The sequence below is a fragment of the Passer domesticus genome, chromosome 15 (assembly GCF_036417665.1).
Source record: "Passer domesticus isolate bPasDom1 chromosome 15, bPasDom1.hap1, whole genome shotgun sequence".
Lineage (NCBI taxonomy): Eukaryota > Metazoa > Chordata > Aves > Passeriformes > Passeridae > Passer > Passer domesticus.
In genome coordinates this window covers 1,735,526-1,748,820 of record NC_087488.1, presented here as the reverse complement: position 1 = coordinate 1,748,820, position 13,295 = coordinate 1,735,526, and the positions used below count along the sequence as shown (strand labels likewise).

Below are 13,295 nucleotides of genomic sequence, written 5' to 3'. Positions count from 1 at the left end.
ACGAATGGGGGCTCCCTAGCAGGGATGGGGATCTGCCTGCTCGGGAATGGCAGCGTGGCTTTGGCAGGCGGGAGGATAACGAGTGCCCTCGTGTGGCCCCTGGCTGGGAATTCCCCCGCAGGGAGAGGGACTTCGCAAGGCAGGCTCACATGGTGCAGGCTGAGCTGGGAGGATGCTGGGAAACTGGAACGGGCAGAGTGGTGTTCTGAGTGCTCTGGCTTGTTGGGGTCTCTGTGGCCTGGAGGTTTAGAGCTGCCCCCGAGCAGATCCCATTTGACACGGTCCTGTTTCAGGACTTGCTGACCCTGTTGCCTCTTTCCCAGGCATGTCCTGGTTGCCAGAGGATGGGTTGAGAAGCCAAGTGTCTGTCAGGAACGTGAGCCAGGCTCTGCCAGCCCCGGGTGCTGAGCAGAGCAGGGCTGGCAGTGTCTAACCCTGTGTTCACACCAAAGCTGGTGTCTGGCAAAGCACAAACCTCCAACAGCAAAGCTCACCTTGATTTCCCAAGCTTCTGTCCTAAATATCCTGCTCCCTACTCCCGGCTCCTGTGCAATCATTATTGACATATCTCCCTGAGGAGCTGGAGCTGTGCAGTGTAAGGAATAGTTGTGGGGGAAGAGCAGCCCAGGAGATCTCCTGGCCCTGACTGTGTGGTGCTTTCTCCCCGCAGTGTTCAGCTTGCAGGACCTGTGCTGCCGAGCCATCGTGTCCTGCACCCCGGTGCACCTCATCGACAAGCTGCCCTTGCCCGTCACCATCAAGAGCCACCTGAAGTCCTTCTCCATGGCCAACGGGATGAACGCCGTGATGATGCACGGCCGCTCCTACTCCCTGGCCAGCAGCGGGGGCGGGAGCAGCAGCAAAGGGAACAGCTTGAAGAGATCCAAATCCATCCGGCCGCCCCAGAGCCCCCCACAGAACTGCTCACGCAACAACTGCAAGATCTCTTAGCAGGATGGGCACCCTGAGCTTCTGTCGGATCCACACCCACCCGCCGATGTACAGCTGTTTGCACACTGAACCCTTTTCCACTGGATCCTTTCAGATGGGCCACGGTTGCTTTTCCAATGGCACGCACAAGCGTTAGGAATGTGCTCACGTTTTGGCTTGGCATAGGAAGAAGCATGGTGCCGGCTGGATCCCGCAGCGCTGGCGGGGAGAGGATCTGCCAAGTGACCCTCCAAGAATGCTTTGGGCTTTGCCTCTTGGCCTGGGGTGGAAAATTCAGCAGCTGCCGGGTTAGGGAGGGGGGAAGGGGAAAAAAAGCTCATCCAGTCTCAATGGAGCAATGGATTTAATGGAAGATTTGAGAGGCTTAAGGGAGTAGGCAAGGAGAGTCTGTGCTGCAACTTTAACTCTTGGCCTCCTGAACAGATTGCTGGTGCAATAGTGATCATTGGATGTAGGCAAAAAGGGACAGGGGACTAATGACAGTTTTCACCAGGACGTTAACCTGCTGTTGCCAAAAAAACCAGAAAGCAAGGGAAGAGTTGGCCGATTGGAAAGGGGAAGGCAGCGCTCCGTTCGCCGCCTTCACTTATTTATGTAAATATTATACATATATATAAATATCTCTTGTTTTTTAAGGGTTTTTTTAAGAAGCAGTCAGGGAAAATTTTATGCAGCCATGTAAATACAAGCACTGGATTGACTTTCCCAGTGTCAGCAAAGGGGACAAGTGGAGGATTTTCCAATGAAAACACATAAATGCTTTAAGAGACTTTCCCTCACCTCTGGGCTTGTGCTGGTGCTTTTAAATACTACATGTGCAGAAGGAAAGGACAATTGGTGTGGAACATGCCCCAAGCTGCTCTGTTCCTATCATTCACTAGAACCTGTGAAGGCAAGGTGGGATGGCAGTGCATGGAGAAGCAGAGCAGTGAGGCCAGGGTCCTGGGGGTTGGAGTGTTTTGGCAGGCAGGAGGAAGAGGCAGCTCTGGGGTCAGACTGAGGCCTTGCTTACTTTGTGCTTTCTCATCGGGGATTTGGGAGCAGCTGGTGGAAGCATTGTGCCTAAAGCAGAGGAAAAATGCTGAATTTTGTCCCTTATTGTTGCAAAGTCTCATCCATTGCTTCTAGTGCCCTCCATCCATGTCAGCACCACATGTGACAGCTCCTGGATCCTGGCTGCTTCCAGCTTTGCTTTCCCAAAGATGCTGCCTGAGCTCACGCTGCTGTGGCTCCTCCTGGATGAAAGTGGGCAAGGACAGAAATGGCTTTTCCCACTGGAGCATGAAGGAGCAGGGACTGGGAAGGTGGAAGGTTGGGGTGAGGAAATGGCAATCTCCAGGTCCCTCCGTGGCAAAATCACTTGGCTCTTGGAGCAATCCCAGGAGATTGGGAGAGCAAACTGCTTTGCTCCATGGCATGGCTCCTGGATCTTGGAGGGGCAGTAGCTTGGGATGGATCTTCTGTCAAGCAAGTGCACCTGCCTCTCTGGCTTTGTTCCACAGCTGACCTGTGCTGGAAGTTCACCTGCAAACAGAAATAGCACCCAGCCCTTATCCCAAAAGCTGAGGGAGCCTGGCAGTGGGGCCGGGCTATGGTGGCAGGTTCTCATGGGTGGCCAGGGTGTGCAGACTGTGATAGCGTGGTAGCAAGTGAAGTGTACAGTGCTGCCATCTCCTCCTGGGATTGCTGGCTCTGCTCCCCCTTTCCAGGCAGCCTGGGGCACTGCACGGGCAGAATGAAGCCGCTGCAGCGGCCGACGGACCCGCTGTGTCCTGGCAGCAGGGACAGGAGGGACGCGTCCACCTGCGGGGACACCGCGTCCCTCGCTCCCAAGCCGACCTGGGGGGTGCTGGAGGCTTCCCCCTCCCCTCTCTGCAGAGCACAGCACAGGCAGGTCTCTTGGCTCGGTTCTCTCGTGCTTTATCACCCAGCTCAAGTGAGCGAGGACAGAATTAAACCCCAGGCAGGTGGAGGGGGAGAGGAATCCTTTGAAGGGGTGCTTTGGCTCAAGAGCAAAGCCGCAGCCGGGCTGTCCTGGTGGCACGAAGGCCAGGGGATTTGGAGAACCTGTCTGGATGGCTGGCACCTGTTTCCCATCACTTAACACACAGCAGAAGACAATCGCTGGCTCAGCAGCACAGGGATATACGGCCAACAGGTGACCAGCACTGCCAAGGGCAGGAATCACCCGGGCCCGGCGCCGGTGTGTGGGACAAAGAGGAGAACAGGATCCTTCCTGGAATCACCAAGCTGCTGCATGTCTCAAAACTCGCTGTACCTCTGCTTTGGTTTGGCTGTGCCACGTGTGCCACCTCCCCATGCTGTTTCCCTGTGGTTGGTTTAGGTTTTGTCACCCTAAAGTCTCACAGATCCTGTCTGGAGTGGGGATGGAGGATTTCCCTGGAGTGATTGCCCAGCAACAAACTTTTTTTTATTTTTTAATTTAAAAGGAAAAGATTCTTGCATCTGATGTCAACACTAGTCTGTAGCTGCTCTCCAACACTTGTACCATTCCTGAGTTGGGTTTTTTTTGGACTATCCTTTTATTTTTTTATTCCTTTGTACAGTCAGTGTTGTTTAACTGATTCTACATGGTTTTGTTTTGTATAAATTAAAGTCTTTTTGTTTGTTTTGAACTACCAATTGAAAAGAGGAGAAATTGTATTCGTTTTTGTGTGGGCTCAGAAGAGGTTGAAGGGAAAAAGCTGGTGGTTTTGCCCATGCCTGGGGATTTGGGACTGTTTGTGTTACAAGTGTATATTCCCATTTCTAGGTCATCTACAAAATAACTTGAATTATTTTCTGGGGAGCCATGATTCCTGTTCTGTAGACGCAGAGGATAAATCTGTTCTTGATTCTCACAGAATCACTGATTTGGGGTAATGGAGCCCTAAGAAAACACAAACTCATCTCTAACAGGGCTGGTGCTGTAGGTGGCTGGAGGAAGCCATGCTCTCCAACAGTTTGCCAGGAATTGCGCCCAGTCCCTGCTCCACAGGGCAGCACAAGTACAGTCAAACCCTAAATCCCTTGTTTGGATCTGGATGATCCTGGGGGAGCAGCAAGTGCTGTGGCAGACCAGACTGGAGAAAGCCGTCCTGGGACAAATGGGACTGAAAGGGAGAGGATGCTGCAGGGAGCTCAGAGCACCAGTGTCACACCAGAGTGGCCTTTGGAGGTACCAGGAGCCCCAGAGAAGGGGCATTTGATCCTGGGCTGGAGGGAGACTTCTTGTCTGATCCCCTTCTCCCAGCCCACCTCCCCTTGACCTCCCTTTTCCCCTGCCTTCTCACTTCCCTAGGATCAGATTTTCCACTTCGTACCAGACTGGCCACGCTTGTTTTAACAGCTTAAGTAGTAATTGCTGGGGCTGGGAGGGGGCAGGGGAAAATGAGATCGTGTCTGCCGCCTGGAAAACCCTGGAGCTAAGGTGAAAGCCTGGTCAGGGAAGAGTCACACGGCCCTTTTTTTCCTCTTTTTCTTCAGGGGGTTCTGGAAGTGTCTGTTCCCTCTCCCGGGGCCGAAACAAAGGCTGTGTGTGGTTTCAGGTGGGGTCGGGACAGCCGGAGCCCATTACGGCGGAGCAGCGGGGGCTGCAGCTGTCTGCCTGGGAAGAGCTGGGCAGGAAACACTGCACAGCCTGAGCGGGCTGGGAAGGCTGCAAGGGCTTCAGGGCTCTGCTCCTCCAGGAAAGGAGGGAGCAGGTTGCTCTGGGATGATTCAGGTCTTCGGTCACTGAGTGTGTTTCTCTGCACCCACCTTTCTGATGTGAGGTTTCTTGGGTTGGTCCCATTGTCCCACATAGGCTGGGAACAGGTGGTGACCTTCATACAACTGCAAGATTTTTGAAAACGAGGGTGCAGCTGCCCACGGGTGCCTTGGAGGGGCAGGAGCCTGCTGGGTGCAGCAGGTTCTGAGAGCAGGGCACAGCACCCTTTCGTCCAGGACACGGTGCAGAGCCAATTCCTTGCCTTGGAGGGAGAAGATGAACTATAAAACCCTCATCTATGTCTGGGATCTTTGAAAGTGACCCAGACTTTCAAAGGGTCACTTCCTGTTCTAAGGTGTAGTTAGTGCCTGGACACACGGACACAGCTGAGAACTATTGAGATGGTGGAATTCCTGTGGGCTTGGTCAGGGTGGGAAGAGTTGCTTTGTCATTCACCTTCAGCTGAAGAAGCACTAAGAGGCTGGGTGGGGGTCCCAAGGAGTGGGTGAGGATTTCCAGTTGCTGGGAGCTGCTTTTCTAGCCATGCAGCAGCTGCCATTTCTCCATCCAGCCTTGCACCACTGTGATGAAGGTTCCTGGCTTGTCCTTGCAGCTGCTGATCTTGAGGCATGAGGCACTCAGGCTCCGGTGTGAGACACCTGCCACCCTCTGCCGCTGCTCCTCTGGGTGTGGAAAGGGGCAGTGGGGCAAGAACCAACCCAGAGCCTGGCACTGGCATCATGCTGTGACCACACAGAGCTCAGACATGGGTATGGGCAGAAGTTGGGCTCCAGGTCTTGTTCACCCTTCCCTCCTGCACCAACCCCCTGGAAGGACCATGGGACACCCCAAAGTGGCCCTATGCCTCTGGGCTGCAGCCCTGAGGACCAAGGTGCCATGCATCTGCCACATTGCTTCCCAGCTGGAGTTTGTGGGTCTGTGGATTGGGGATCTCCAGGCAGCGAGTGCCTGGGGCCGGCTGGGTCGGTCTGGGGCTTTCAGGGCAGGCAGGGTATAGGCCCTGGCAGCTCCTGGCTGAGCTAGCCTGATGCAATTCCCTGTTTGTAGAACATCAGCCTCCCCATGAGCGTCCCAGGGCAGCATAACCTTCCCTCAGCATCTGCAGCTGGATGGACCCTTGGGTGCCTGCTTGGCAGAGGACCGGGATTCAGGGCACAGCCATGGGACACGCTGCAGCCCTCCATGCGTGGTCCTGGCCAATTGGTGACAGACTGACTGTGCTTTGGGGTTTTGGGCCCTGGGGGGCCCCAGAATCACCGTGGGCAGCCCAGAGCCAGCAGCAGTGCAGCCGTGTGCTGGCGGGCAGGGAAGGGGCAGGGGTGGCAGGGGTGGCCGGTCACAGCGCTGTGTTGGTGCTGCTGGCTGGATGTCACTGTGCCAGAGCATCGTGGCTGCATCCTGCTCACACCAGCATGGGGGTGTTGAGGGTCCCCCGAATCACCTGGACTGGGGCAAGAGGGCTTCCCCAAGGAGCCACAGATCACCCCCACCCCAAAAAAAATAACAACAAAAAAAAAAGGGAAAGGGCTCCCACCGGTTTTTTTGTCCTCTCCACCAGGTGCTCACCGAGAGGGGAGAATGGAGGTGCTGAGCTGCTCCCCGGGGCAAAATCCCTCGGTTTCACAGGAGCTGCAAACCCCCCTCAGGGCGGTGGCTCTCACCAGAGCCGGAAGAGTTAATGCTCCCAAAATGCCATTAAATGTTCCTGCTGCAGGTCAGTCTCCATCGGGGATTAGGGGGATCTGGCCTGGGAGCCGGGGCCGGGTCCTGCCAGCTCTGGGCTGGTGCGGGACGTGGTGGTTGAGCCCAAGCACAATGTGCCGGGGTCTGGTGTGGCTCAGGAAACATCCTGGCTGTAAATCACCGGGGAGGGAGGGCTGGGAGCCCCATGGGGGCTGGGGGAGTCCCTCCAGGGGGGCTGGGTGGGCACCCACCCCGCCAGGCGAGACACGGTCCTGTGCCAGCAGCACGGCGCTCGTGGGATGCGGGCTGGAAAGCAGGGATGGGTCCGTGCCGGTGTCCCGCTCCCGGCCACCTTCGGCTGTGGTGCCGGTGGGTGCCCAGAGCTGCGGTGCGGGGTGAGGGACCCCCGGGCCAGCCGGGTCCCGGCCGCCCTCAACGTGGGCTCCGCGTAGCTCCCCCGGCCGCCCCGTCCGAGGGGACCGCAGGCTCCGGCTGTTTTCTCATCCTGCAGGAATTCGGCTCCGTGTGCCGGGCGGGTTTTTGTGTGCGCCCCCACCCCCCGCCCCCCTTTCACTCTCCCTCTTTGGAGACTTTCTGCATTCTGCCTTTGATCTCCCCCCCGTGTTTGCCCAGGGATCGCCGGGCTCGCCGGGGTTAGAGGCTGAGGTCAGCGCCTTTCCCATTCCAAACACCCAGAAACATCAGTGGGAAGGGAGGGGATTCGGATTACAACCTCCCCGTCCTCCCCTTCCACCCCACTCGCCCCGCTGGCCGTGCCGGGGATGGACTGAGCCCCGAGAGCCCCGAGAGCCGGCCGCCACTGCCGCCGTGTCCGCGGCGCCCCGAGAGCCGAGCGGCGGCGATGGATGGAGGCGGCGGGCGGCATCGCCGGTGGTCCGGCGGGCGCCGGGCGTGCTGAAGGACAGAGGTTTGGTCCTCTCCTCCTACTCTTTGTCCCCCCGCCCGCCCGCCTTCTCCCTCATCCCGTCCGTCCTGAATGTGATTTATGCTGAGCCCTCGCCAGTGAGGCAGGCCGGCGGCGCGGGGTGGCCCGATGGCTCCTCGCGGGAGAGGCGGGCGCGGCGCCCGGGGCCAGCGAGCGGGCCGGCCGCGGGTCCCCGCGGGCATCGCGCTGCTCCTGCCCGTGCTGGCGGCGGCGGCCGGGCTGAGCCTGCAGCCGGGCAGGATGCGGCACCTGGGCGTCTGCCCCAACCAGCTGAACCCCAACCTGTGGGTGGATGCCCAGAGCACCTGCGAGCGGGAGTGCCAGGCCGACCAGGTGAGCGGGGGGCTGCGGGCGGTAACAGGGTTTGGGGGGCATCCCCAGGTCCCCGAAGGAGGTGCTTCAGCGTGTGGTTCCTGTGCCGGGCAGCACGGCCGGTTCAGTTGTTTCAGAGCAACGGGGTCAGCCCTGCTGCAGCTTTGCCCCCTAAGCCCCTCCTGTCTGCTGGGCTCCCCAGTCCCCCACAGGCAAGGAAACTGCTTGTTGCCCCTTCATGTCACCCCCTCAGACCGTGTCCCATGGTCAGAAGACCCTCCTCGTGCACCCCCAGGATGCTTCCATCCTTTCAAAGGGCTGGCCGGGATGAAGGGAATGAGTGTGCTGGGACACGGACCCCTGAGAGTCGGAGCCCACCCACGGACCGGGTTGTCCATCCCAGAGAGCCCTGGATCTGACCTCCACCAGGCTGAGCAGGGGCAACCCCACCCCGGTTAGGGCTGTCTGAACCCCGAGGGGAGACTCCTTCACAATCCATCTGTATGCGTCCTGCCTCGGCCAGCAAAAGCTGAGAAGGGCAAGTTGCTCTGTACTGTGGGGAGAAGGGACCGACATCACTGCGGTGCACCCCCAAACATCCTGGGGGTGCTGAGGGTGGGCTGGGGAGGTCTGGCTCTTACCCGCAGCCCAGCGATGCTGAAGGTGCACAGGGCTGAGCGGGGGACACTTGTCCACCCGAAAGTCCCACAGGGGTGGGAACAGCACCCACAGCCCCAGAGCGGGGGTGACCTCCACGTCCCCCCCGCAATCTGTTCTCCCTCCCCGACCAGGACTGTGAAGACTTTGAGAAATGCTGCACCAACGTGTGTGGGCTGCGGAGCTGCGTGGCCGCGCGCTTTGCCGACGGCAGCGTCCCGGCGCTGGCGCTGGCGCCCGCCGCCTCCTGCGAGAGCTTCGTGTGCGCGCAGCAGGGCTCCGACTGCGACATCTGGGACGGGCAGCCCGTCTGCAAGTGCAAGGACCGCTGCGAGAAGGAGCCCAACTTCACCTGCGCCTCCGACGGCCTCACCTACTACAACAAGTGCTACATGGACGCCGAGGCGTGTCTGCGCGGCACCCGCCTCACCACCGTGCCCTGCAAGCACATCTTCACCTGGCCCGACACCAGCCCCGTGCCGCAGGAGACCACGGCGCGACCCACGCCGGGCGCCGGCCCCGAGGTGCCGGTGCCCCCCGCGCTCTACACCAACCCCTTCCACCAGTCCGTGCGGGCCGGCGGCACCGTCAGCTTCCGCTGCGACGTGAGCGGGCGCCCGCAGCCCGACATCACCTGGGAGAAGCAGAGCGAGCGGGAGGAGAACTTCATCATGCGGCCGGACCAGATGTACGGCAACGTGGTGGTCACCAACATCGGCCAGCTGGTCATCTACAACGCCCGCCACGAGGACGCCGGCATCTACACCTGCACGGCCCGCAACGCCGCCGGGCTGCTCCGCGCCGACTTCCCGCTGTCGGTGCTCAGGCGGGAGCCGGGGGGGACCCCGCGGACCGGCAGCCCCCAGCCCTTCCCCAGCTCCGAGTGCCTGAAGGAGCCGGACCGGCGGCGGTGCGAGGCCACGGAGGTGCGCTGGCATTTTGATGCCAAGCAGGGCTCCTGCCTGACCTTCCGCTACGGCGGCTGCGGGGCCAACAGGAACAACTTCGAGACGTACGAGGAGTGCCGAGCCGCCTGCCTGGGCAGCGCCCGCCCCACCTGCCTCCTGCCCATGGTGCAGGGGCCCTGCCAGAACTGGGAGCCGCGCTGGGCCTACAACCACCTGCTGAAGCAGTGCCACTCCTTCGTCTATGGCGGCTGCGAGGGCAACACCAACAACTTTGAGAGCAAGGAGACCTGCGAGGACGTGTGCCCCTTCCCCAAGAGCCTGCAGTGCAAGGCCTGCCGCCTCAAGAGCAAGATGGTGCTGAGCCTCTGCCGCAGCGACTTCGCCATCGTGGGGCGGCTCATGGAGATCGTGGAGGACCAGGACTCCGGCATAGCCCGCTTCGCTCTCGAGGACGTCCTCAAGGACGAGAAGATGGGCCTCAAGTTCTTCAACATCAAGTACCTGGAGGTGACCTTGACCGACATGGACTGGAGCTGCCCCTGCCCCAACATGACGGCGGAGGACGGGCCCCTGATCATCATGGGCGAGGTGCACGATGGCATGGCCACGCTGGACCCCAGCAGCTACGTCCGGGCGGCCAACGACAAACGGGTGAAGAAGATCTATGAGCTGATGGAAAAGAAAACCTGCGACCTCCTGAACCGTTTCCAGGACTAGGGGAGAGTCAGGAAGTGCCGAGAGGGTGAGCTGCGGACACAGCCCGGAGGGGACAGCCTGAGGCAGGGGACAGCCTGCGGGAGCCCCTGCGCCAGTGCCTGCCTCTAGAGGTTACCACTGTCATGTAGTTCTCCCCAGCCCATGCTGAGCCCCATACCAGCTCCCACCACCACTGTAATTTATCTGCCGCATGTTCCCCCCACTATGTGACCCCCGCCTCCACCCCCAAACTGTCCAGGAGCAAAGAGAACGGGGTTGGATTGCAGAGGGGTGGGAGATCTGCCGGGACCACCCCACCCATAAAATCTTCCCACTTCACCAAAGCCTCTGGGCCCAGTGTAACACCCGCGGGTGCTGGACCTGACCCTTTCATTGGTGCGAGGTGGAACTGGGGACACCCTCAACCCCAGGGTTTGTGCTGAAAACATCAGGGAGCTGCTGGGGTGTGGGGGCTAAAGCCACAGAGTTTATTAGGGAGGCAGCAGCACAATCCTGGGGAGGGGGGAAGGGGGACACCATCAGCACAGCATCCACAGGAAATGGAGCAAGGAGTCTCCCCTTTGCCCAGGGGTGTTGTGTCCCCCTCCTACACCTGTGCCCCCCTTAGCAGCTGTGCTGGCTCTTGTGGTCCAGGCTGGGGCACCCCACTGCAAAGGGAGACCCAAAGGCACCAGGGGAGATGGACCCTGCCCAGCCAAGTCAGCCCCAGCTGTGTGAGTGGGGCTCTGTCCCATCAGTGCTGTCCCCAGCCCCCCGTGGCAGCCACGGTGGGACAGTGACACCCTGCAGGAGCCATCAGTGGGAGCAGCAGTGGCGGGGGGCGCTGGAAGTGCTGTCAGGGCGGGTCACAGCTTGCGGAAGATCAGGCTCTTGTTGTTGGCCGGCATGTCCACCTGGAAGCAGAGCCGGGCTCAGGGTGCACAGGGGCACGGGCAGCCCCCAGCCCATCATCACCTACCATCCTCTCCAGGCACAGCCCGTTGGCCTCGGCCAGCTCCCGCAGCAGCGCTGTGTCCCGCAGCCCCCAGGCGGGATTGCTGCGGGGAGGGAGCCGTGGGTCACTCAGGGCACACCCGAAGCAGCCCCGGCTGGGGGCTGCCCTCAGGCCTGGCTTATCTTGAAGGACCACGCTGGGAGGGAGCTTCCTGCGGCTGCAGGGGCAGGACAGAGAGGACAGGAGGGGCCCCCAGGAGCCCGAGCCCCCCAGCCCCCCCTACCTCTGCCTCAGGCTGCGGTCGAAGTCCACGTTGCTCTGGGGGCTGATCTGGCCATCCACGGCGTAGGGCTGGTGGGACACAGCTGGAGCTGCAGGCGGGAGCCACCCCGTGCACCCCAGCCCCCTTTCCACGGGCTGCTGCCCCCACCAAGCAGAGAAGCCAAGTGGGAAGAGACACGGCCCCCAAAGAGTCCTGTCACCTACTGTGAGTCCTGTCACCCTCTGCAGGCACCCCCAGACCCTGCTTGGATAAGGTGAGGGAGGACAGGATCTGTCTCCTCCAAAACTGCCCCTTTCAGGGCTCAGCATGTGCCCCAAAAGGCAGAGACCCCCCCAAAAGCCAAGCCCCTGCATTTCCCAGCCCCCTCCCTAAGCCATGGCTGGAGCTGCCCTCCCACCTGCCCCCCAGCATCTGCTCTGACACCCTGCACCCCAGGATGCTCCTGCACCAGGACAGGTGACCCACCCCATAGGTGAAGAGCACACCTCCAGGCTTCAGCAGCACGCCAGCACCCTGGAACAGGCCCTGGGGAACGAGAGAGGTGATGACCGGGTCACGGGGCCGGAGCCCCCGCGGGCTGCAGGCACAGGGCTGCCGAGGGCTGCTCACCTGCGTGCACCGCAGCTCTGAGATGTGCATCATGTTGATGCTCACGATGAGGTCCAGGGTGGCGGGCTCCATGCCCCCCCAGGTCTCCCAGCCCTGTGACACGTCCAGCAGGATGGGGGGCAGCAGGTTGGGCAACCCTGTGGCCTCCACATAGGCAGCGATGCTGTGGGCACCAAACCCCAGCTCAAGCCCTGACGGGTCCCCCTGCAGCCCCAGCAGCTGCTGCAGGCAGGGACAAAGCCCTGCATGGACTCCCAGAAGTGGAAAAAACACCCACAAAGGGATGTGGTGCAGCACAGCCTGGGGGCTCCTTGCCCAGCCCTTTGCTTCCAGCTGCCAGATGCAGAACTGGAAGCACCTGGACAACCAGCAGCACGTGGATGCAGAGGCCCCGGGGCCAAACCTCCCCAGTTTTGGAGCACTCTCCCCTTGTGGGGAGCCCCACTGGCACCATTGCACCAGCACCTCCTGATTTTTGTGTTATTTACACCCTTTTTGGCACATTCACCACCTAGGTCTCACCTCCTGCAGCCTGCCAGCCTGGAGATTATTTTTACCCAAGGTGGTGGGTGCTGCTGGGTGGGCAGCACAAAACTCCTCCTGGACAGGGGCTGGTTCCAGCACACCCCCACCAGGCTTATTTTTTTTTTTTTTTTCTTTCTGCAGTGGAAAGCTGGGTTTTGGGAGTTTTCTGGGAAAAATAAAGTCCTGAGTTGGGGAGCATGTGTTGTTTGGGAGTTGGATATTGGGGATTTATTGAAAAAAAAAATAGTGAGTATTGACCTTGGGAGCCTGGGCTGGGCAAGAGTTGAATACTGTGGTTTGTCTGGAAAAAATAAAGCATCAAGCCAGAGAGCCTGGACTGTCCAAGAGGGTTTTTGCTGGGAAAAAATACACATTAAGCTCATCTGAGAGAAGGATATTGGGGTTTTCCTGGAAAGAATACAGTACTGATTGGGGAAGCCTGGACTGCTGGAGACTTGGCTATTGGATTTTTTCCTGAAAAAAAAAAAATGTGGAGCCTGGGCCCACTGTTGAGTGTGTCTTTTCTGGGAAAAAATACATTCCAGTTCATCCAAGAGGTGGATATTGGGGTTTTCCTGGAGGGAGCAAAGCACTGAGCAGGAGAGCCAGGGCTGCAGGAGAGTTGGATACTGAGGTTTTCCCAAAATCCCCAAACGAAAAAAAAATAAGAAAAAAAACAAAATGGGGAGCAGGGAACCGGGGCCGCGCGTCCATGGGCCCGTGGGAGGGGGCTGCCGGCGGTGCCCCCGGGCTCCTGCGGCGTCCCCCGTCCCCCCGGCCCCGCTCACCTGCGCAGCGCCCGCGGGTCGATGTCCGAGGGCTGCCAGCGCGCCCGCGGCAGCGCCCGCGCGAAGTGCGCGGCGTGGAGCCCCGCGCCCGCGCCCACCTCCAGCACCCGCAGCGCGCCCGGCGCCGCGCACTCCCGCAGCACCGCCAGGATCGGGCCCTTGTTCCGCTCCGCGGCCGCCGGGACCTGCATGGCGGGGAACTGCCGCTCCCGGGACCGCCCCGCGCCGCGGGTGGAGCCCGGCACGGCGGGG

The 13,295-nt window shown here is 60.3% G+C and overlaps 3 protein-coding genes across 5 annotated transcripts in view; 2 read left to right on the top strand and 1 right to left on the bottom strand.

Moving 5' to 3' along the window:
* Nucleotides 1-3,601, top strand: part of RAB40C (RAB40C, member RAS oncogene family) — a 36,892-nt gene extending 33,291 nt beyond the window's left edge. Inside the window, exon 6 of the mRNA XM_064389798.1 lies at nucleotides 671-3,601. Coding sequence (XP_064245868.1) covers nucleotides 671-951 — 281 coding nt within the window. The 3' untranslated portion in view covers nucleotides 952-3,601. The remainder of the gene's footprint in view (nucleotides 1-670) is intronic.
* Nucleotides 3,602-3,745: 144 nt separating this feature from the next.
* Nucleotides 3,746-10,349, top strand: WFIKKN1 (WAP, follistatin/kazal, immunoglobulin, kunitz and netrin domain containing 1). The gene is made up of 3 exons (XM_064389797.1): nucleotides 3,746-6,395; nucleotides 6,998-7,643; nucleotides 8,414-10,349. Exons 2-3 carry the CDS (start codon nucleotides 7,419-7,421, stop codon nucleotides 9,902-9,904), a joined length of 1,716 nt encoding a protein of 571 aa, XP_064245867.1. The 5' UTR covers nucleotides 3,746-6,395; nucleotides 6,998-7,418; the 3' UTR covers nucleotides 9,905-10,349.
* METTL26 (methyltransferase like 26) lies at nucleotides 10,349-13,281 on the bottom strand. 3 transcript variants are annotated; one of them, XM_064389800.1, is made up of 6 exons: nucleotides 13,044-13,281; nucleotides 11,731-11,893; nucleotides 11,587-11,646; nucleotides 11,122-11,189; nucleotides 10,863-10,941; nucleotides 10,349-10,797 (listed from the first exon to the last, which is right to left on the bottom strand). In XM_064389800.1, exons 1-6 carry the CDS (start codon nucleotides 13,232-13,234, stop codon nucleotides 10,750-10,752), a joined length of 609 nt encoding a protein of 202 aa, XP_064245870.1. In that variant the 5' UTR covers nucleotides 13,235-13,281; the 3' UTR covers nucleotides 10,349-10,749. The 3 variants fall into 3 exon arrangements, with proteins under 3 accessions (XP_064245870.1, XP_064245869.1, XP_064245871.1); XM_064389799.1 differs by having other exon boundaries at nucleotides 11,607-11,646; XM_064389801.1 differs by lacking the exon at nucleotides 11,587-11,646.
* Nucleotides 13,282-13,295: the final 14 nt, after the last annotated feature.

Bases quoted from the DNA above. Each gene is read 5' to 3' on its own strand.
- WFIKKN1 (XM_064389797.1), top strand. From the start codon at position 7,419: ATGGCTCCTCGCGGGAGAGGCGGGCGCGGCGCCCGGGGCCAGCGAGCG. The intron at 7,644-8,413 runs GTGAGCGGGGGG...CTCCCCGACCAG, and splicing joins GGGAGTGCCAGGCCGACCAG to GACTGTGAAGACTTTGAGAA.
- METTL26 (XM_064389799.1), bottom strand. From the start codon at position 13,234: ATGCAGGTCCCGGCGGCCGCGGAGCGGAACAAGGGCCCGATCCTGGCG. The intron at 11,894-13,043 runs GTGAGCGGGGCC...TGGTGCCCACAG, and splicing joins GACCCGCGGGCGCTGCGCAG to CATCGCTGCCTATGTGGAGG. The intron at 10,798-10,862 runs GTAGGTGATGAT...CTCTGCTTCCAG, and splicing joins GGCTGTGCCTGGAGAGGATG to GTGGACATGCCGGCCAACAA.